This window comes from Castanea sativa, chromosome 9 (assembly GCF_040712315.1).
Source record: "Castanea sativa cultivar Marrone di Chiusa Pesio chromosome 9, ASM4071231v1".
Taxonomy (NCBI): domain Eukaryota; kingdom Viridiplantae; phylum Streptophyta; class Magnoliopsida; order Fagales; family Fagaceae; genus Castanea; species Castanea sativa.
In genome coordinates, this window is record NC_134021.1 from 8,934,932 (window position 1) to 8,958,338 (window position 23,407).

A 23,407-nucleotide genomic window follows, 5' to 3' on the forward strand; every position below is an offset into this window, starting at 1 on the left:
TTGTTAGGCCTTTCCACAGGTCAGTCTAAGTCGAGTTTGTGCCCAACCAAGAACCGACCCAATTATTTCGGGTCTACCATTTTTGGACTCGCCGCCGACAAGTAAAAAGGGTCGGTTTGGGTGGTTGGACCTCCCCGAAGACCGTTCGGTCATTAGTTGGGGTTGAAATTTGCAAAACCATACCAGAATCTACTAAAATCCACTGGATCTGTACCAAATCGAGCCATATATGTTGAGATCTGGCCATTTCTCGACTAATCGGACTAAAACCACTAGCGAAACGCTCCCATCTGTGGAAAACAATTAATTTTTCGGTGGAATATGGTTGGGTTGGTTTTTTCGATTTTTCATGTTCAGACCCGTCAACCGATCCGCCGATCTCAAGTTCTGGGGGCGAAGACTCGCTGCTGACCCGTCATTGGTGTTGGGTTGGTCGGTTCTCAGATCGGATTGGTCGGGTGGGTCAATTGACAGGTTGGTTTGGATACCCCTAGGTCTTATAACTGAATTGATGTCTTTCTATGCACAACGTGATTGGAGGTCTAAGAGGGAAAACGTTCGAATTGCAAAATTTAGCAGCATGTTGTAATTATTTGTAAAAGAAAAATGACCTTATGACCACATTAGTCATACATTTATTTATTTATTTTATGGGTAAATAGTGATAGAGAGGGTGGTGAGATTTCATTCACCGACATAGGATACTACAATTAATGCCATTATTGTTAGGTTATTACTTGAGCCACATAGGACACTAAAATGAATGCCATTACTCTGTTAACACTTCTAATGGTAAATGTATAATTGAATTTTTATTTTTTTTGCTGAATGGTATAATTGAATTTGAATATATCAAATTCTCTATTATCAATAAAATTGTGTTTGATATCGGTATTGATTGTTTGAGATGATTCTCTACATGACAACCAAGGAAATAAAATTCATGTTGGATACAAATTTTAACCAGAACCCTCAAGATGTCATATTTACTCGGTCAGTATGTGTGGTTCAAGTCACTCTCTCTCTCCTATTCACCAAAAAAAAAAAAAAAACAAAAAAAGTGACCCTCTCCTCTACTCTTGTACTTTACACGTGCCTCTCCCTCTCTCTCTCTCTCTCTCTCTCTCTCTCAATTTTATTGATAAATACTACTCCCGACAATTCTTTTTTATAGAGAAAAAGTACATTTATGGGCATTGATGCTATTGGTTTTTTTTGTTCATAAGCTAATCATTCCATTTCTCATCACCGTAACCGACTAATAGTATAAGTAAATAGATTAATAGAAAGTTATTATTGATTTACCGACCAAATGTATTTATTTTGGGAGCAAAAGGGGAAAAACGAAAGGACAAAAAAAAAAAAAAAAGGTGACAAAACTAGATGGAGTACAATTTATATTGATTTCACTTCAGTTTATTCTCCAAAAAAAAAAAAAAAAAAAGTTTCTCATAGTTCAACTATCTTTTTTTATTTTTTTTTAAATACAAGATAGAATTCTACTTTAACCTAATCTAAGTGTATATGTGTGTGAAACTCCTTTATAGAGACTTGAACCATAATCCTTGCTCTCCACACCCCACAAGTACTTATACTTGTGAAGTGACCATCAGACCAAGGGTGTGCAGTGGTGTTTAAGGATCATTCTTATTGAGCTTACAATAAGTACAGGTAAGTCGGCAAGGTAACCCGTATAATTCAATTAGATAGAATGAATATAGTACTATTTTATATATATTTTTGAAGTTAATTATTCATTCAGAGTCCCTCTAACTCTTTAGATACCAGTTTGCCATGGTGCAAAACAGCAGATAGACCAATGTAATTAGAAACCATGACATTTTGCTAATCTTAGAGCAATTGCATCAATGCTTCTAAAATATAAAAAAAGTGATAAAATTTACACAAATGAGCTACAATAACTGTGCAAATACACACACTGTAGCTTTGTATAAATTATTTTATTAATTTCCTTTCCTTCTCTCTATTTTCTCTCTTTTCTTGCCATAATTGCATTAGTTTTTATCTCTCTTCTTGCTATAGTCTTATATCTCATTGTAATAAAAAATTACAATAGAATGAATATTTTATTAAAATAAATGTTTAGAATAGATAAATTAATGCGAGTGATTTGTAAAAGTGACGGTGGAAAATAAAGAAAAGTAAGTTCTTTTTATAAAATAGATAGAAATTTTTAAAAGCACTGATATAATTGCTCTTACCATACAACAACGATTACTTTAAACTTATATAATTGGAAAATTTTATTAATCTCTTTAACCTTAATAATTAGAAGAAATTTATTATTTCAAAAGTAATTTATTTTCTCATCTGATTATCATCACAAAATGCTATAAGAACTTAAATAGATTTATTTTCATTATTATTAAGATGGGAGATTGGAAGTACATGATTCAATCCTAAATGGATGAATTTTAAGAATAATAAAACTAAGGACACAACAAAAATTTACGACAATTTTATGTTATTTTTAAATTAGTCTACCACCACGTTACACACGAGTTTATCACAATCTATAATTTAATTTTTCTTAATGGTACAAAGATATCAATGAATTTGTTTATTTATAATAAATTGATAGTTATAGCGAGAGAAGTGGATTAAATCTTTAGAAATACTAGGGAGTGCCAACCAATTAATTTATGAAGTTCTGGTTTAATGAATTTATTTTAGGTGGTTAATGTAGATGGAATTCACTAATTGAGTTGTAGTTTAGGTGGTTATGAATTGATGTCTCACAATGTTTCATGTTCTTTATATTACCTCAATATTGGACTAGCAGAAAAAGAACGTTTCATTATTTTAAATTTTAAAATACTAACATTTTAAAATACAATATTTTCCAATAAAAAATCTCAAATTTGAAGGGTAATTTGGGTATATAAAAAGAGAAAGGTAATCTGGTAATTGAGCCTATTTAATAATAAGACTAGTTTAGGAGTCCAGACAAGAAAAAAAAAAAATTCCCATCAGTATTCTCTCAGTCATTTTCCTCTCTCCCCCACCATTGATGGAGGGAAGAAGTTTATATAAAATCTCCCACCAAAGTTAAAAAAGCTACAGCCCCCCTCCTTTGCCTTCCACTTCTGGCGCCATTTGCAGACTCTCTCTCTTTGTTCAAACTTCTTTCACTTCCTCTCCTACAAAACCATAGAGAAAAACCCCACCAAAAACACACGCATATATCTATTATCTATATATATACAACATATATTTCTGTATCTCTTTCCTGTTTAGTAATGGAAGAGAGGGAGAGCACGGTTTCTGGGTCACTCGGGAACTCAGACACTGACTCACCACCAGCCCCGTTGAGCAACATGGCTGCTGTCAACACAAGCCTTGGCGTGTCAACGACGACAACGATGGTGATGATGACAGAAACAAACACAAACACAAACACAGACACGACGACAAAAGCTACAACAGTAACGACGACAACCCCAGTGAGTAGTGGTGATTTGTTAGGGAAAAAGAAGAGAGGGAGACCAAGGAAATACGACGCAGATGGGAACTTGAGGGTGTCGTATACGGCGGCACAACCACCGCCTGGTTTTACTTTGTCTCCTTCTGATTTTTCTTCTTCAAAAAGAGGAAGAGGAAGGCCTCCTGGCTCTGGAAACTGGCAGCTTCTTGCTTCTTTAGGTGAGTTTTTTTTTTTTTTTTTTGTCTTTTTTTTTAGGAAAGTACCACACAGCTGGGTGTACTTACTGTTTGGTTGCAGAGAAAAAAGTGTAGGAAAATCTAAAGAGCAGATTTATTAAGGTTTTGTTTGTGGTTGGTGGCCTGTAGTTAGCAACTTTCTTTTATTGTTGGTCAACAAACATCAAGTTAACTTACCCACCTTTTTGTTTTCATTTATTTTTATAATTATTATTATTATTATTTTTTTATTGTGTTCATGGAAACTAGGACAAAGAACAATACGGACTTTAGACTTTCATTTTATTTTATATATTTTTAGTCCAATTTCTCACCAACCTGTAATTAAGTCTCGTTAAGGGATTTGCAAAATTATTTTGATTTAGTTGTGGGTTTGGGTTCTATATTTAAATTTCACAGAAATAATAGGAACTTGTGTAATTATCTAGTATGTACTTTTTTTAAAATATAAAATTTGTACATATAGGTTGCTTAGGGGATTTAAATGGGGCTTAATATCTGGAGATAATGAAAATTAGGGTTTAGGTTTCTATGGAATATATATATATATATATATATATAAAATTTGATATATATCATAAGCCGAGGAAACATTTTATATTGTTGAATTTTGTGAATGGAATATTCGGATACTAATTAGACTAAAAATTGAGTACTCAGTTTAAAATATTATATTATATTATATAATGAGTTTCTTTTTCAATATGAGTTGCTTTGAATTGTTTTAGCTTAACTTATCTCACTTCTGGACTTTGATCTGTGAAGGTGAATTGTTTGCGAACACGGCAGGAGGGGACTTCACACCACATGTTGTCACTGTTAATACTGGAGAGGTAATGTTTAATAAAATTGTATTTACATGGCCATCTGCTATTTTTATCTTTGCTATAATAATAATAATAATAATTTTTATCAAGAATTCTCTATAATTGATTTGAATGGAAGCTCCAATGCTCAATTTCATAGTGGAGATTGATTTTCTCTTGAATCTAATGGTATATATGTATATGGTGTCACGTTATTCAAATACTTTATGACCTTAGAACATATACTAATTGTCTTTGGTTTACCTTTTTAAGGATTTTGGTTTGTCACTTACAGGATGTTGCAGCAAAAATTCTTTCCTTTTCTCAGAAGGGTCCTCGAGGAATATGTGTTCTTTCTGCCAATGGTGCTATTTCGAATGTTACCATTCGCCAGCCAGGTTCCTCTGGTGGAATCTTGACATATGAGGCATGCCCTAGGATTTGTTTTTTCTCTTCTCTTATTGCTATTATTCTCTGGATCTTTTTTATTTTCATTGAATTTTTTTCACATAAATGGTATTGTGCCCTTGTCTGTTATATGGTTTAATCACTTGAATTAGGTTCATAATTAAGAACGCCACATCAAGGATGATGATGATGCTCTATTAGTTTCTTCTTTCAATACATCCATGAGTCACCTATTTCATATTGTATTTGAATGTTTAAGCAAATATAAGCAGGTCTTCTATAGTAGGAACAAGCATAATTTAACTAAGAAAGTGTGGTACTCTTTTGAAAGTGCCCCTTGCCGCTACGAGTGGTTTGGTATAATAAAACTGTGTACCTTTTCCCATTAAACTGTCTACCTTTTGTAGGCATCTGAGGAGCTATTCGCCTATTAGAACTTAAGAAAATTGTTTCTCAAGAATGCTACCAGAAATAGCCCATTAAAGCTCAATATTATTTTGTCAAAGCTGGAGGGGCTGATTCTTTCCCTGACTTGCAAGTAAATTCACTCATTCTTTACCTCACTTGCAAGTAAACTCACTGAAGGCATGTGCTATTTCAGTTGAGAGACTTATATATATGTTCTAGTTTCTCATACCTTTTGAACTCATATTGACTAAGTAAACAATTTTGAGCACACATGTTGATAGTGGCAAGATCCTTTTCCAAACAGCAGAAGAGGGGAATCAAAAGGAGGAAGAACGATAAACTATTCTATTAGTACTTGGACAATAGTTGGTTGTTAGACATGCTGGCACTGATAATAATTTCTTTTCTTTTTATACAGAACTTTGATTTTTACTGGTTGCCTCATCTTACAAGCTGAAACTAAATTGAATTAAAACATTTTATATCCTTTTCTATTTTAGAAAAAAACTGCCAAGATTATGGTGGGTGTTGCAGTGCAAGTACCTTGGGGTTTTTTTTTTTTTTTTGGTTGTGTTGTTTCATGATTTCTGACGGAACCTGGAGTAGTGCATAAAGGAACCAATACCTTTTATAACCAAAATACCTCGATATTGGTCTCTTTTGAAATATTCCTGCATAATCAAACTGGTTTTTGTGTCTGAGGACATGCACATTATGGTTTCTTGCAGGGCCGCTTTGAGATATTATCTTTATCTGGATCATTTACAGTTACTGATAATGGTGGTATGAGGAGTAGGACTGGTGGATTAAGTGTCTCATTGGCTGGTCCTGATGGTCGTGTAATAGGCGGTGGAATTGCTGGTTTATTAACAGCTGCTGGCCCTCTCCAAGTAAGGATTTTATTTTAATATTGACTAATTGATTCATTTTAATTAATTTTATCAATGAAGTAATCCAAAAGGAAATATGAAGTTATACAGCTCTAATGGAAGCTAATTTTTTTCTATAAAGACAATACCTCGCAAGCCACATTACTGATAATTCTATTTTTCCTGCATGATATGCCAGATTGTTGTTGGTAGCTTCATGCCATATGGTTATAAGGCACATAAAAGGAAGCATCATCGGGAACATTCTTTGACATCTCCCATCTCAGGTGCTCCAGCCATGCTGACTGCTGCAAGTCCCATCTCACAAGCAAAACCTGATGTTGATAACTTTTTTAATCCAACATCACCATTACCAGCACAAAAACATGAAGAAGCAGATGACAACAGTGATAAACAGAACCAAAATGCCACACTGATTAGCTCCGGCTGGAATGGCTTAGAGCCGACTGCAGTTCAGTCTGTTCAGAGGCCATCTCCTGACATCAATATCTCAGCTCCTGGTGAATAAAATGCTAGGTACTTACATTTTATTTCCTCTTTTCTTTTAAGATCACTATTACTTCACATCCAACAATGTTCACACGAAGTCTAAAATGTGGACACTCCGTTACACATGGTATGAAACAGTGTACATTGTTGGAAGTGAAGTACTATAATTCTTTTATTACTGATATTATTATATCTTGTCTTTCAAAATCAACTTTATTGGTGGATTATTTTAATTTCAGGTGTATCTAAGGGACTTGGATGCTGAAGTGATAACTGAAGAGACTAATCAATTTCAGTTAGTTCTGTTGTAACAAATTGTTTTCTTAACGTGTACTACAATTTCAACCTAAGATTAGGAATTAGAGACAATATTGAGAAGTGATATGGGCGAAATTATTTCTGAAAATGCTAATACTGTCATCATTTATTTATTCCTGACTTTGTTATCTTCCTGATATGTGACTATTCTGTTTGTAATGTTCGTGCATGCATGCATTTGAGATAGTCTAACAACTGCACTGGCAATTAATCATATTCGAGATTGAAGCAGATTTGTGTTAACGTCCATCAGCCAGGTAAAAAATGGGAATTCTATGGTTGATGTGATTACTTTTCAGATAAATATGAAGGTGCAGTATGCTCATAAGTGATTTGCTTAAATCAAATGGACCAACTACAGTCAGTAAGTAGCACATCTAAAATGAGGCTAATATTAGATTCTTCATGTTAGAGGCAAGATATTGCTCAGCAAGGATTACTAAGTGATAATTTGCTTTGTGAATGAAATCCATAACTAGAGGAAGCCATTACATGATCAATTACACCAGCAGAGAGCTCACTTGTAACACAAAAACAACTTTCATTCCTATACCCAGATAAAGCATTTTAGAGGTCTCTGAATTTTATTTCGTAATTATGTTATTCAGTCGATCATTCCTCCTTCAAACTGCGGATAATCCTGGAATAGTACTCCCAATCAGAATGCTCTGGAGTTATTGCAGGCTGCCCGAATGGATGTTCTTTCACATGAGAAGGAACATTCTCTGCTGCCGCCAGTCCATCCATGTACAACCGCAGTTCACTATTTGGACCTATTGACAACATTAGTTTGAAATTATAATTCATTAATTCATCTGAATATATCAAGTTATCATCATTGAAGCATGATGGTTCTATTTCGTCTCACCTAATGCTGTATCATTAACTTGGTCAACATTGTATTCATTAAGAAATATTGCTGTATGAGGCTGCAGTAAATTCGGAAAAGAAAATTTAAATGAAAAACTAAAATCATAGTAAAATTTTAAAACTTTTAAAAGATAGTAATTATTTTACTGGGTTTAGCAAGGTCTTATATGGCTTGTCATCTATCAGCAAAACTTTTGATGAATGTTCAAAACCGAGACTCCCTAGTTTCTTCAGCTCCTTCAAAAAGATTGGCTTGTCCTTCTTCTCCAAAGTCTTAAACCCAGAATCGGTGCATTTATCTTGGTCCTAAAAAAACCAAGATAATAAAGATTTAATTGAAAAAAATAAAAATAAAATCCCTATTTCAAAGTCCTTTACTGAGATAAAACACATGTTTAAGTTATTTATTCTCACCCAAGCAACTGCAAGCTTGCTTTTCATTCCTCTCATTATACAGTCCAAGGTGTTGTTCAGATGCCATCTAATAACCACACAAATTACTTCATAACAATAAGTACATAGAATAAAATGCAATTTATGGAAAATATGAATTGAAAACAAATGCAGAGTTCATGGCTTAGTTCGACTGACTCCCTTGCAGAAGACCATATTCCAACTTCGAATCTTTCAAAGCAAAATTTCATGAACTCTTCACAATGAGGCCTCTTGTAAAATGATAAGAGAAACATGTTGCATTGATTGATTAGCTGCAAAAACTAAACATATAAACATGACAAAATTTAAAGACAATGATATTCACCTAAAAAGCTTCCATAGGATGTATCAGGGTCGCGATATCTTGGAATCTTGGACTTGTCATGGCGGAAGACTCTATTTCACAGTAAGCCTCCTAAGCTAAGAACAAGAAGTTTCTTTCTGGGAACAAGGCTCAACTTCTCTAGTGCTAGGCCAAAATCAACTAAATCCTCTTCCTCATCACTACTGTCGTAACTTACAGATTTGTTTTTCAAGTTGCTAGTCTCTCTAGCCATCTTTGTTAATATGGAAATAGTAGTATACTGTTGGATTGGAATAAGAAGAGGCTGTTGTAGTTTGGCTTATATTGTTGAATGTTGCCAACTTTTGGGCTTCTATCATTTACTACAACGGATGGTTTTCCAAGGATCACGTATATAGAAAATGAACCTGCTAGCTATTGGCTTTGACACTTCGTTTGCTGGTTTTACTTTGACGTACCTACTTCCAACGTCCAAAGGTCTTGATTCATGTGCTACCTGACTGGCAAGTGGATGGGGATACACATCCCCTTTGAAACAAAGAAAAACATGTACGATAGAAGGGTCACCAAATAGCTCATGGCTCACGGTCTGACCAAGTAGCATGACAGCTCACTAGGCTGGGCAATCCGGCCCGTTGTTATTGAAGCCCATGGATAGCTCTTTAGCTTAGTGACCTAGTCTATTAGCTTAGCCTGTTACCCATACCAATAACTCAAAATTTATAACAAAAATATATAAGATGAGTACGAAGGATTAGTCTTATGACATTGTAGAGGAATTTCTTAAGAAATCCTCCAACAACTAAGATACTTGAAGTAATTATGTTAAGTTTAGTTTACTAAATATATATTTTTTAGTAGTCTAGCAACTTTGAATTAATCATTTGAGTTTTTTTATTAAAAGATTAAAATAAAAAACCTTTTAAAGCCTTAATAAAAATAAATAAATAGGTTTCCATCATAAAAAAAAATTAAATAGATTTGACCATAAAAAAAATTTAATTAAGCATTAAATTCTTTGATTCATTCCATTAATTTTTTTTTATTATTCTCTTATTAAAAATTTTGACCACCGCACACCCTTAGTGCGGTGGTCATTCTATAAGTATAAGTGCTTGTGAGGTGTAAGGGGTAAGGGCCGGGGTTTAAGTCTCCAAGAAAGAACTTCACATACATATACACTTATATTAGGCTAGAGTAGAAATTCTATATTGTATAAAAAAAAATTGATTCTTTCCTTATAAAAAATAATCAAGATAAACGAATAGGTAGCCAATTAGGCCCAACCCAGTAGCCTAGCTCACTAAAAACAAAATGGGCAATGCCCATGGGCAAGGTCACAGGTTGGAGTTTTCTTTTTCGGCCCAACTTGATCCGGCCTATTAAATAATTAATAACAGATGCTTTGAGAGCATTGATTTAAAAAATATTTTCAGAAACTTTTTATGAAAAAAGAAAAGAAAAATAATTTTTTGACAACTTTTCATATTCTCATGTAAGTGGTGTCAAAATTTGCTTAAAATTGTTTATTAACAATTGCTCACAAGTACTCATTTTCCTTACTTTTTTTCAACTACTGACATGATTTTTCTATAACTGTTGCTTAGTAAAAATAGTGTAAGTGTTTTTGCTTTAATCACAAATTACCAACTTAACAAGTCAAGGGAGGAAAATTTCCCTTGCATTGCTTATAAGTTCTACCAAAAGGGTGTGCCCCTATGAATGGTGTTTACCATTATTCGAATTGGAAAATCTTATCATGCATTTGCTATATATTACTCTCTTTTGAAATCATGTTTTTAAAACATAATTTTAGTCCATATGACAGTGTCTAATAAGAGGTATGTAACTATTTTTACTCTTTTAGAATCAAGAAACAAAATCCTCCTTATTTTATCTGAAATTGAAAGAGTCCATTTCATTGCTATGTCATTCCATTAAATACACTTTTAAATTTATAACATCTAATATAATAGTATCAAGTGGGTTCATATTGTAAACATTAAATGGTGGAAAACTTTTTTTTTTCTCTTTCAATAATCATATGGTAAAAACCATGTTGGTGGAAAAAGATGGAAGATGTGGAATATATATATGTGTGTGTGTGATTGAACAAAAATTAATATTAAGTACTCCTGATATATGATAATATGAATCCCTCATTTCATTTAATAAAACTTTGCTACGACTATAATTTTTTAATTTTTTATAAACAATTTTTTAATTTATTAAAATAAAAGTAAAAGGGCAAATTACAACTTACACATCTGTGGTTTGGCTGAAATTTAAGTTGCCTACCTGTGGTTTGAAATTCCATGATGAAAGTGTTCTAATGGATAGTTTTTTATCTTATTTAATCTTGTATTTTTATGTTTATTGTGTTTTTGGAGAAGAGAGACATAAAAGTGGAGCAAAATTACATATTTAGCTTTATTTTTAACAGAGGTAGGTTATAGAAATCTAACTAAGCTAACCTCAGGTGGATAAAGTGTTAAATTTCAAACTACAGGTAGGCAACTTAAATTTCGACCAAACCACATATGGGTAAATTCTGATTTGCCCAAAGTAAAACTACTACTTTTTATATACATAGATAAAAAAATTTGAATTTTGGATATATTTGTTGGAAACTAGGAGAACCAACCAGATTGAGCTACAACTCTTACAGTGTGTTTGGAAACGGTGGAAAGGAATAGAAAAGAGGGGGAAAGGATGGAAGACATGTCCTTTCTGCTATTTGCTTGTACAAGAGAGAAGAAAAATGAATAAAGTGGAATGATTCTTTTTCTGTGGAGCCCATTGATTTGGTATTAGCTCAATTTAGGTGGAAATAGGAGGAAATGAGGTCACAAATTTTATACAGTTCACTTTATACTATAAAATAACAAATATGTCCTTAATTCTTTTAAGAAATTTTCCTATCATTAATAAGGGCACAAAGATAAATGTATATATTTTTCTTTTCTCTTCCTTTTACAAACCAAACAAAAAAAAGATAGAATGATCACATTTTTTTCTTTTCTTTCCTTCCTATATCCAAACGCATCAAGAGAAATATTTTCTTTTCCTTTCTCTTCCCTTTCCCAATCTACAACCAAACATAAGAGCATTACCATCAGGTGTGTCAAATGCCAAATATTTGGCATTTGACACACTAAACACCAATATTCATGCTTCATGAGATGTTCCAAATCTCAATTTTTTTTGCAACATGCTATAGTGTGGTTTCATAAATGAAACCGCACTGTAGCACGTTGCATAAATTTTTTATCATTTCTTTCGTACACTCCAGAGTATCTCTCATTTCTTCTCTCTCTCTCTCTCTCTCTCTCTCTCTCTCTCTCTCTCTCTCTCTCTTCCCTCTTCCCACTACTCAAGATCTTTGCTCATTGATCTTTCTCGCCGATCTGAAGCTCGCCGATTTGAAGCTGCGTCGTCCTCCACAGCTCTCGCTGCCTCATTCTCCACAACTCGCCGCCGATCTCACCGCCGATGGTTGGTTGAGTTTGGTCATTGATTGGTCTGTTGGGTTGTGGTTTAGTTGAAGATTTTGAGTTTTTTTTTTCCCCCTTTTTTGTTGAGGTTTTTGGATTTGGAATTTGTTGGAGGATCCAGTGATTGTGGTTGTAGTTTGTGGTAGTGGTTGTTGGTTCTTGGTTCTTGGTTGGTTGCCATTGCCATTGCCATTGCCACTGCCACTGGGCTGTGTGTTTGTATATTGGCTGAGTTTTGAGTAAATATATTATTTAATGTATTGTATATATTATTTTAATGTTTAAAATCAAATAATAGAACATATAATAAATGATGTATTATAAAATGATGTAGTAAAATAATAAAGTAAGTTTTTTAATGGGTTAAAATGACATAATTTTGCAATGGCATGATGAGAATGGTCTAATAGTGTTAGAATGGTAAAACTACCACCTACTAGAAAACCAATAGTAGAATACACGTTGCACATACCACAACGTGGCAGAACCTTCCAGCACCACCTCTCCCATATCTTTCCAGCACCTTCTAGCATAAAGTTCAACCAATAGTACTTTTAAACCTTATAAAACCATCAACTCCGACCATTGTCCCTGTCAACTTCAAACAACACAAACACCCACAACAATATCTTTCAAAATTTCAGATCAGAATCCAGAGGTGTCACAGCAAAAGATGAAGAAAATGTCGAAGCCAATTGTCGACGACAAGAAGGAGGAAGCAGTGACAATCCGAGCGGTGAGAGGCGACGAGGAAGGAAGAAAGAGAGTAGAGAAAATCGAAGTGACCACTAACAAAATAGACACTGTCAAGAACATAGAGAAGAAGCTGATGGACAAGGGTGTGCTACGCATGGATCGCCACCCTGCTGATGGGATAGGCATTGGGAAGCCACCACCGAAGTCTGGGCATGGCGGCAAGTACACGTGGGAAGGCCCTGATGATATAGCTGAGAGCGAGTTGTCAGAAGTACCTCCTGCGATAGATGAGAAGGACCCCAACTTTGTTGATGAGGAAGAGGAGGAGAAGATTTTGAAGGGTGAGAAGAGTGAGGTGGCGGGTTTGGTTGTTGGGGTTGTGGAGGTACCTAAGGTTGTTGAGGAAAAAGAAGGGGTTGCTAGAATTGAGGTTGATCCTCGCTTGAATGGTTAAGAAATTTTGGAATATGTGAGTTTGTGAAGGTTCATGTTTGCATATGTTTTGTTTTGTTTGTCTAACATGGGATATGGATTGTAAGGGAATGAAATAGTTAATGGTATTTTAACTTTGTGTTAAGCATTAGTAACTTATTTATGTTTTTGTCTGAGATTTTATCTTCTTTTTTTTTTTTTAACTTTTTTTCAAGGGAGAGTGTAATTTGTTGGTGCATGTCTCATGGATACTCTCATTTCATCTCATGAGCTCATTTTTTTGTAGGATCAAGTCTTCAAGATCATCTATGACTTGAAAGTCTCAAAAAAGGTGTTTCTTTTTTTTAATCAAAATTGAAATTTGGTTAGTAAATGTGGGTGTGGCACATCATTGGACTAGGATTTGAGGTACCAGATCAATCACACATGCAGGTGAATTGTTGTGTGCAGACTCAATTCGATAAACACCTTTTGCCTTGGGAAATCGTTTTTACTTTGCTATTGGAAACTTAATTACGGATAGTTTTTCAGAACATGTTAATGAATGCTGATTTGTTGCGTGTTAACAATGCTTTGAAGTTTTTTCACATGTAAATTGGTTAATATATATATATATATATATATATATATGTGTGTGTGTGTGTGTGTGTGTGTATGTGTCATACATATTGGGGGATGTATCCTACAATTTGTGTGATTGTGTCCTTCATAATTGAGATTCTAAGTTCTTACTAGAAGAAAGGAGAGTTCTATTAGATTGTCGGGGGAGGGGTAAAAAAGGCAGGGTCTATGGGTTTTAATTTCTACGAAGATAAATTATCTTTTTTTCTTTTTTTTTTTGGTTAAGAAAAATAGGAATTTACTAGGTTAGCTCCCGGCATGGGGCTAAAGTTGGACAGATTCAGTCAACTCGTGTGATGCTTACAAATGGGCTCTTGTTGGCAACGAAATTTGAACTTAAGTAGGTTAAACGAAGTGTCTGAGCTTTATCAACTAAGCCAAGCCCTATTGGCCTAAGATAAATTATTTTATACATACTCTCTTTCAACTTAGGAGTCCCCATTATTTTAGTGGTAGGTACTCACTCAAGACTTGGCTGTCAATTTTAATGGATTTAATCCTGGCCGTGTATTTATACTTAGTGAAATACTTATTACCGGTAAAGCAAGTTACCGTATAAAAGCCAAAGATTAAGCTAAAAGCCTAAAACAAAGAAGCCGATCTTCACTCACTCGGTTTAATAACAATGAAGAGTTTTGGACTTGGGTTATTAGGTGTAAGGTCAATGAGTTCTAGTATACCATGAAATGAAATTGTGTTATTATTATGAGTTCGTTCTTAAGATCTTAATCTTGACCTACTCAATTGTATGATAATGACCTGGTGCATGTGTATTCAATTGTCTTTGAGAACTTGTTGATTGAAGAAATTGATGATAGGTTATGGTTGTGGCATGTTTTGTTGATATCAATATTCACTGGAATGATATAATTGTTGAATTTTATTGTGTCTATCTGGATAAGTTTGCTTAATTCATTTTGTATTTGTCACGTGCTTTATGGTTTTATGTATTCTGGTGTAACTTCTTTTTATAATTGTTATTGTGAATACTTCCTGCGATAGTTGGAATCTAGTTGTATTTTTTTTTTTTCATATTTGCACAAGTTTTAATCACTAGTAAATTGATTCCAACGTCTTTTTAAGTAAATATTTGATAGACTATGCAAATATCGTATTTCTCTATATATTGTTATTTTGTAGTATGTTTAGAAATTTGATTGGGCCATAATTGTTCTATGGTTTCGTAATGGATTGTAGTTTTTTTCTCAACTACCTTCACAATATTTATTTAGTTTGTCTAAACTTTCTATATATTTTGTTTGTGTTCTTTGAAATTTGAATATAATGGAGTCATTTTGTATCTTAAAATATGAAAGGAATTGAGGGCAGAAAGAGCAAAATACAGAGAGAGACACTCTGTGTGTGTGTTTTGTTTATTACATAATGTCATTAATGTTCCTTGTCATATATGTTCAATTGGTTGGAGTCTGAATAGCTTTTCTTTGGACACTGTGTTTTAACTTCTTTTATGATAGATAATTTCATGTATCATAATGTCTCATGTTATATTGTTATATAACTATTGGAGTTGGGTGAGACGTATATCAAGTTCCTGCCATGGTATTTATATCTGAAAAAGAAACAAGAAATCACCTAAAAGAGGGGGCGCATCTGGTTTAGTGATGAGAGCCTTTAGTGGTTGATGTATTGGTTTTAAAGAACTTCTTTTGCATCAAATACTTGAAATGGATGAGATTTTAAAAATTTTGTCAAATGTTTATATTATGTTATGAACAAATTGTGGATATGCAATGATATTTATGAAAATGATTTGAGAAGTAAGTGTTCCTCCCTTTTTCTTTTTTTTGGTTTCTGAAAAGCGCGTTCATTTTAGTTAGATTTTATCTTTTACTTTGGCTGTTCCTAAGTTTTTTTTTTTTTTTGGTTTCTGGTCTTTGGGTTATAAAAGCTTATAGCAACATTTTGGCTGTTACTGAGTTGTTCCATTGTTTTCCTTGAAACAATGAAACCCAATCAGGCACCTCATGCGTTTTTAGAGCAATTTGGGTGGAAATGGCAGCAACTGGAGCTTCATTTGTCAAAGTAAAGAGGCATATACTCGGGTTTACAACTGTCTTGAAGTCTGTAGCTTGTGAATTTTAATTTTCTGCTACTCGTTGATGCTATATTATCAAATCTGCTGACAAAATTTGCTAGTTATTGTAAATTGCAACGCCTTGTATTTTGTGTTCCAGGCTTGAACATCTCTTGGGCCATGAGAAATTTGGTTAGTAACTTTAGTTTCAATTGGACCAGGTTTATTTTGCTCTCTCTCTCTCTCTCTCTCTCATTTGTTGTGAAAGTGTAGGGGTGAGGCTTAGTGCACTGGATCCGTTAAGACGGTGATATGTGTGTAGACACGTTATAATCTTAAAACTACTCATAATTTAATAATATTAGCATTTACTAGTGATTAATGTGTTGATTAGTTCTAAATTCTGTAATGCCCTTATTTTTGTGAGCCAAAATGACTAATTCAAAAGAGTAGAAGCAGCAAATAGCAATACAGAGAGAGAGTAAAGGCTATTATGTCAATTATAGCTGAGCAATTGCAGCAGTGGAGCTAAATAGCTATTTTAGCTCCACTCAAACAAAAAAAATCCTCCTGCAGCAATGGAGAGAAAGCAAAAAAATTTAGCTAAAGTGCTACAGTGCTCATGTATCAATACAAGAGCTATAAAAAAATAAAAAAAAATTTATTCACCTTTCCAATTAAATTGTGGTTGAATATTTTTTAGGTAGTGGGATATATTATTTTATTGTAGTAGATATATTATTTTATTATGATGTTTATATTATTTTATTGTGTTGAAAACGAAAATAGATCCACTGCTGCAGTATGTTTTGTAAAATGAGTAAGTAAAATAGATAAAGTAACTTTTTGTGGAGCTAAATTGCTAAAATTTTAGCTCCACGGCTGTAGATGCTCTAAAAAGCTAGCTTGTTGCAATGTTTGCTACGATTTTAAATTAAAATGGTATATAAAAAAAAGAAGTTATTTCAATGGCATTTCAATGCCTACGGTATTATGTCAAAACCACATCTCAGATTGGTTTTTCACTTTTTCTAACAAATTAAAAAAAGGAAAATTAAGGAACAGACCAATCATCAAAAAGAGTGTAAAATAAGAAAATTTAAATGGGTCATACTAACGAGTGTCCTTAGAGTGTTGATTAACAATCCATTTTAGGAAAGTTTTGACAAGAAATGAAAAAAAAACTGTCAAAATATTAATTGCTTTTTTTTTTCCCCATAAAAATTATTTTTAAATGGATTATTAACCAATGCCCTAAGGACATTCGTTAGCATTTTTTTAATTTAAATCACCTTAAGATAGCTAGGTTGTGTTTACTTTACTAGCGTTTTTTGTACGTCTTTGTTTTTGAAAAAATTGTTCTTTGTAAATGTTTTTTGTTTTTGTTTTTACACCATGTTTAATTTTGGCCACCACATGTTACACAATGTATTTTGTAGAGCAAAGTAGAGAAAAATATTGAATGAGATTGAGGAAGAAGACTAGTTTCCCTTATTTAGGTTCTAAGGCTATATTAGTCATTTTTTAGGTTTTAAGAGAATGTTGGTATTGCACAATATGAGAATGGTACTATCAAATATAAGAAAAAATAAAAGAAATTATTGAATGTGGTACAATCACATGTGATATTGGTACCATCAAATTTGAGAAATTTCAACAAGATCCACATATTCTCAAACCCAAACCCATCATCAACGAGACCCACCAACAAAAAACCACCACCGCCAATTCAAAAAAAAAAAAAAAACTACCCACACAAAAATACCGTATCAAACCAGCAACCAAACCCAACACATACCCCAAGCCTAACCTTAATTACGGTAGTGGAGAAATATAATACCTGTCTACACGGATATGAATTCGTTCCATTCGGGTGTGTATGTTTAGATGTGAAATTCACAAATTGTTGGACCCCATCTAAATATTCTTGAGATCTTCTATTGCTAATTTTCATCCAACTCTTATCCATTGCTATAAAATGGTTTACAATAAACACCTATAATGTGATTTCATGAAAGCACAAACCAAGAGTTAGTCCATGTTTCAATTAGTTCATTTCACATTTAATTTAAGAAACAAATCATCTTTTGTCTAACAAAACAAACCTATGTTCCTAAGAAAACAATGATCTTAAACACATGAAGAAGTTATCAATACATTTGGTAACTATAATACCATTACAAGAAATAATCTTTAGTAATGGATATCTCTTTAAATATCCCATTTCATTTCAGTGTTCCACGTGTAAAAAATATAGAGAGAAGTCCCTAAAATGAATTAATCAAATAAAAACAACGCAACAAGAATCATCTAAAATTACACAAAACAATTAACACTTTCAATATCAACTAAAATCACATTATAGCTTTAACCAAGCCACCCGCTTGCTCCAATTCAATAACCCACCACAAAACCAAGTATCATCAATTTCACCATAAAATTTTACAAGCTTGTATACACAAATCACTTAATATACTCTACCTGAGCCTCTTAGAAAGAAATCCAAAGTCTGTACAAGCTGAGAACACTACGCCTACAAAAAAGAGTGAGCGAGAGTCAAAGATAAATTGGGGTTTTAATCATATTTTGGTTTTTAAGAAAGAAAGGATTATAAAAAATAATAAAGGGAGTTACTTCTTTCATCCTCTTGCTAGCCAGATTAAGAAAATTTTACGCACAAGTTTAACAAACACTATGTTCTCCTTAAAAAAAAAAAAAAAAAACTACCCTTTGGACTAACAGGAGCCCAACCCAATTTGATGGTTGAGAAATTGAGTTATAGGGTTGGGCTTTTTGTGTTCAGGGCCTTTCTTGTTTACGAAGAGAGAGGGAAAGAAATACACAAGCTGTAGCTGACATTGTAGATGTAAGTCAGGGAAGGGCTTAAGCTCGATCAAGAAATCATGGGCTGGGTTTCGTACTTAATGTGTTTCACAGTGGTGCATATTAGACAGTCCATCGCAAGTTAGCCCAGTACTGGGTCCATACAGAATCAATCATGGCTCTGAATAAAAATAAATTGTTCAGTACCAATGAGTTTTACTCTCATTCCGTGGAGCCTAGAAAATTGACCATATAGTTGAGAAAGTTTTGTTCCTTGTTCGTTGTTACAAAGCTCTAATTCCAAGATTTTGTCGGTATGAATGGCACATTTATCAAAAAAGAGAGTTTTACTCTCATTCCTTACCCTCTGTCAGTTTGACTTTGACCAATTATATGATGTGATATTACATAGTTCTCTTCTATTTTTTATTTATTTATGAAATTTTGACACTAACTATTTTATGAATTTTTTAATGGAAAAATAAAAAAAAGTTACTGATTTTTTATTTGTTTTTTCATTTCTTTACATAATATTTTTAAAAATAAATAACTAATATATGTCCTAAAATCATATATTAATTGAAAATATTTTTAAATAAGTCAATCTAAAAACTTAAAAATAAGTAATAAATTTAGAATCAACTATATTTCAGAGTATAAAATTTAAATACTTCTAAAATTTAAGAGTTGAAACTTAAATTCTGAAATTTTAATAGGTAAAATTCAAACACTCTCACCTTAGGGGTGTAATTTATAATTTACTCAAAAAACAACTTAATGTTATTCAAAAAAAAAAATTGTTATTATCATTATTATTATTGTTATTATAAAATTTTAAAAAATTCATCACTCAATCACAACGTTTTTAGAAAAAAATATGGAAAGACTAAGAATAATATGCACATCAAGTTGTTGATCTTTAGGTTTTCACAATAGGAAAGAAAAACCTTAAAAGCATGACAAAATATTAGAACTAGGGAATAGTTTCTTGACCGTGGAAAGTCACCGACAATTTTCTTTTGGCTTTTTTCGTTCTTGGCCAAAAGGGTTGGTGATATATGTTTATTTAAACTTATTTTGTAGACTAGAAAATGAATGGAGCATAAAAACTAATTGGCCAACCTAGCACGTGTTCGAGATGTCCTGGATCTTTCATTACAGTTGTATCATTATTTGAACTTATAATTCAAGATCAAGAAAGGTTTTGTTTTTCAGCGAGAAAAGAGAAAAGAAAAGAAAAAGAAAAAGAAAGCATGATTACTGATTAGGTTGCTGGTGCCTACATCATGAGACCTTGTCTGGTTAGGATGAAAATTCCATTTGTACTTTGTTTTACCAGCGAAAACTGAAAAGGAGGTTCAACATTTTTCCAGTTTCCAATCACTCTAGATGTTCTTAATTCTCTTTTTTTTTTTTACCAGAAATGTGCAGTGCTAGGAAATTATGAATTTCCTCTTTAAGTAGTCAATCACTGACCAGTTTATTACGCAACTGGTTACTGTGAGTGTTATATATGGTCTTTCTTTCATGACACGTGAACTACATTATGGGTAAAGTGCATTATTTCTCATGCATCATGAGGCCTATGTACAGTTCGCTGTATCACAGCTAATTTGAAGCACTTTCTCGAGGGATAATCAGACGACACCATTGCGTGCACAGCCCGGCATTATAATCGATATTTATATCTCGCATAGAAGATTCATAATGAGTTAAACCGGATTGGATCATAATCTAAATCAAACATAAATTACGCTCCACATATTCTAACATTATTAACATTTAATATTGGCCTATTCACATTTGAATATGTTCAAGTGGAAGAGCAAAATCCTACTTAGACGTGGTTATTAGGATCATTTTGATGAAGTACGTTGAGCTCATTTGTATAAGATTTTAAGTTTTTGTCGTTAAGTTAATAATTAGAATCATTTATTGGAATTTAGTTGAAGAAAATGATGGTTTATCTAGCTAGCTACCAAGAAGCAAGGCATCAGCGTTGCAAAACAAGTTTTATTAACTTGCAGTAGTGGTTACATCTTGAAACATGACATGTATTAGACAATTGAATTAGACTAGGCCAGTGTAATCCAACTAGTTATTGATAAGGAAACTTAGAGGACTGACCCACAAACTGATAAATGCTTGTATTAATAAAGCCATTAAAGCAAGTATCCATGTCCTTGTATAGTTGTATGAGATGTGATTTGATCAAAGTGGACCTGCCCATCTTTCTCTCATTTATTATAATAGAAATGATTAGTATATGCAATATGCATCCTTTTTTGGTGTCTTACACTCTTACCTGGTTTACTATGATAATAGGAATGATTAGGCATACAGAACACTGAAATATATTGTAAAAAGGTGTTAAAAAGAATCCAAAGCGAAGACCTCTAAGTAAACATGCCTCCAATAATCTTTAGGGCAGAACCATTTTTTTACAATTTTGTTTCCAACAGTTCCCGTGGCATGTTATGATTGGAGTTAAATAAAATTATGTTAACGGTATGCTTACGTGAAAGTAATGTTATTTCAATTAAATTTGTTACATCAATAGTTGTAAAAAAAATTATGAAAATTATTATATTCCTAGCTTGCACTAGGTGTGCTTATAAGCAACATAAGCCATTCGGGTATGATGTACGGACACAAGTATAAATACGGTTACAATACGGTGACATGAGTAATTTTTTTAAAATTATAACATGATATGACAAATAGAACACTATTACAATACGAGTATGATACCTTAAATAAAGTGTCCATGCATCATCCTAGCTCGGTCACCCTGTCTGGACCAATATGAATCAACTGTCTTAAAGTAAATTGTCATGCATAAGCAAGTGGTTAGCTTGTGGAAAATGACTATTAATTCTACAATTAAGTGCATAGGTTCATGATCAATAATCTGTGTATTACTGTAAAATGTTACCTGAGTGGTGTTTTTTCTTCTCTGCCATTCGGCTCTTTTCGAGTTTGGTGGGAATCAGAAGAAATAATGTAAAGAGGAAAGTTGGGACCACAATAACTACTACGAACTTTCATTAATACTTCCTTGGATCTTATAATGGAGATGGGGACACATCTCAAATATCAAAATCTAATCACATTTGTCCTCTGAAAGATAAGTTAATCATACAATTTCTTAATTATATATTGCACAAATGATGGTGATTTAAATGTGACAAATTCTTTTCGTTGTTCTTTACTACTACTTTTGTATCAGTATGAACTATGAAATCTATACATCTACTAAAGACTTTATCTCATTATTGTTTTGTACCAATAAAACATTTCATGAGCCAAAAAGAAAGAATCTGAGAATCTTATATATGTGGGTAATAGGGACCATGTAAAGAGGGATACCTTGTAAATTAGCTGGAACGAGAAGTAAATTATGAGAGATTGGTATTGTCAATTTCTTGATGCACATGTGCTTCAAGTGGTGGAGAAACTAAGAACCCCACAATGCATGGTTAATTTGAGCAAGAGTTGAAGGAAGTGGACAAGAAAATAATTCCTTTGGATATAGAGAGCAACAATGACGGGCCCAGATATAAACATTAAAATTTTGGACAAAATTTGAATACAACCTACGATAAGAAAATGAGATAGGTCTATTGTACGGACCTCACCCCCCGTCAAGCACAATCGCCCTAAGGCCCATGAAGACTAATTCTGATAAGAGCCCCACGCTAATCACACATGGTAACGCACGTGCCGTCCAAGAACTTTGAGCTTGGAGTGCTCAAAGAAGCCTGTGACGTGCCCCTGCCGAGCACAGAACTTACATGCGGGGTTAGTCCCAACGCCACTATCATTATCTCCTTCCCATCACCAAACATCTACCTAGATGAAACGGTATTGGACCTCCCTTCCATTGCCTAGGGAGCGCCCCTGCCGAGCATCAAACCCAGCGGTGGTTCCAGTTCCAATGTCACTCTCATTTCCTCCCACTCCCAACTAAACCCCCACTTATGGGTAATAGTATTAGACCCTTCCTTCCACCCACCAGGGGAATAATCATGACCGTTCCACTAAGTTTAACTATAAATAGGCAGGGAAGATTTAGTTGATGGGGGTTGGCAATTCCAGAGTGAAGAGACTAGAGAAAGTAACACTAATCATCCACAGGGAAGAGAGGGGAGTGTTAATGGGAAAAGAGGGGAGACTCAGGAAACGGGCCTGCCGAGCATAGTGTTACCCGTGGTAGGAAATCCAAAAGCCCACTATACAAATAGATTGTGAGCCCAAACTCTTTCGAGGCCCAGCAGCCTTATTTTGGGACGCACAAGGTCTATGTCATATGCAATGCACATGACTCATTTGAATAATTATATATAATCAATTAGGTTTAATTTAGTAAGTGAACACATGTCATCTTTTTATTGTTGATTAAAACCAAATTTTATTTTAAATTTAGCATATAACGTGAGCATATGCACAGTATAATTAAAAACAATTACAATTACACATATAAATGAGTTTAAATTGTACCTGGTGTAAAAGTTACACATTTTTTAAGTCAAAAGATAAGTTTTACTCTCTCTCTCTCTATCTCTCTCTCTCTCTCTCTCTTTATTTTTTTTATTTTTGTTTTTTTATATACACAAGTTTACTTTTTTTTTTTTTTGGGTTTTTTGTGATTTATTTATGTTAGACTCCTCATTTTTAAAAAAGACAATATTAACTCA

The 23,407-nt window shown here is 33.4% G+C and overlaps 2 protein-coding genes and 1 pseudogene across 2 annotated transcripts; 2 read left to right on the top strand and 1 right to left on the bottom strand.

Annotated features, from left to right (window-relative positions):
- Positions 1-2,973: 2,973 nt before the first annotated feature.
- LOC142609593 (AT-hook motif nuclear-localized protein 7-like) lies at positions 2,974-7,182 on the top strand. Its single transcript, XM_075781211.1, has 6 exons — positions 2,974-3,663; positions 4,447-4,514; positions 4,783-4,914; positions 6,032-6,193; positions 6,372-6,709; positions 6,922-7,182. The coding sequence occupies exons 1-5, from the start codon at positions 3,261-3,263 to the stop codon at positions 6,699-6,701; spliced, it is 1,095 nt and encodes a 364-aa protein (XP_075637326.1). The 5' UTR covers positions 2,974-3,260; the 3' UTR covers positions 6,702-6,709; positions 6,922-7,182.
- A 317-nt stretch (positions 7,183-7,499) lies between these two features.
- On the bottom strand, positions 7,500-8,862 carry LOC142608715 (uncharacterized; annotated as a pseudogene).
- A 3,821-nt stretch (positions 8,863-12,683) lies between these two features.
- On the top strand, positions 12,684-13,407 carry LOC142610938 (uncharacterized). The gene has a single exon (XM_075782928.1). It carries the CDS (start codon positions 12,777-12,779, stop codon positions 13,251-13,253), a length of 477 nt encoding a protein of 158 aa, XP_075639043.1. The 5' UTR covers positions 12,684-12,776; the 3' UTR covers positions 13,254-13,407.
- The last annotated feature ends 10,000 nt before the right edge of the window (positions 13,408-23,407 follow it).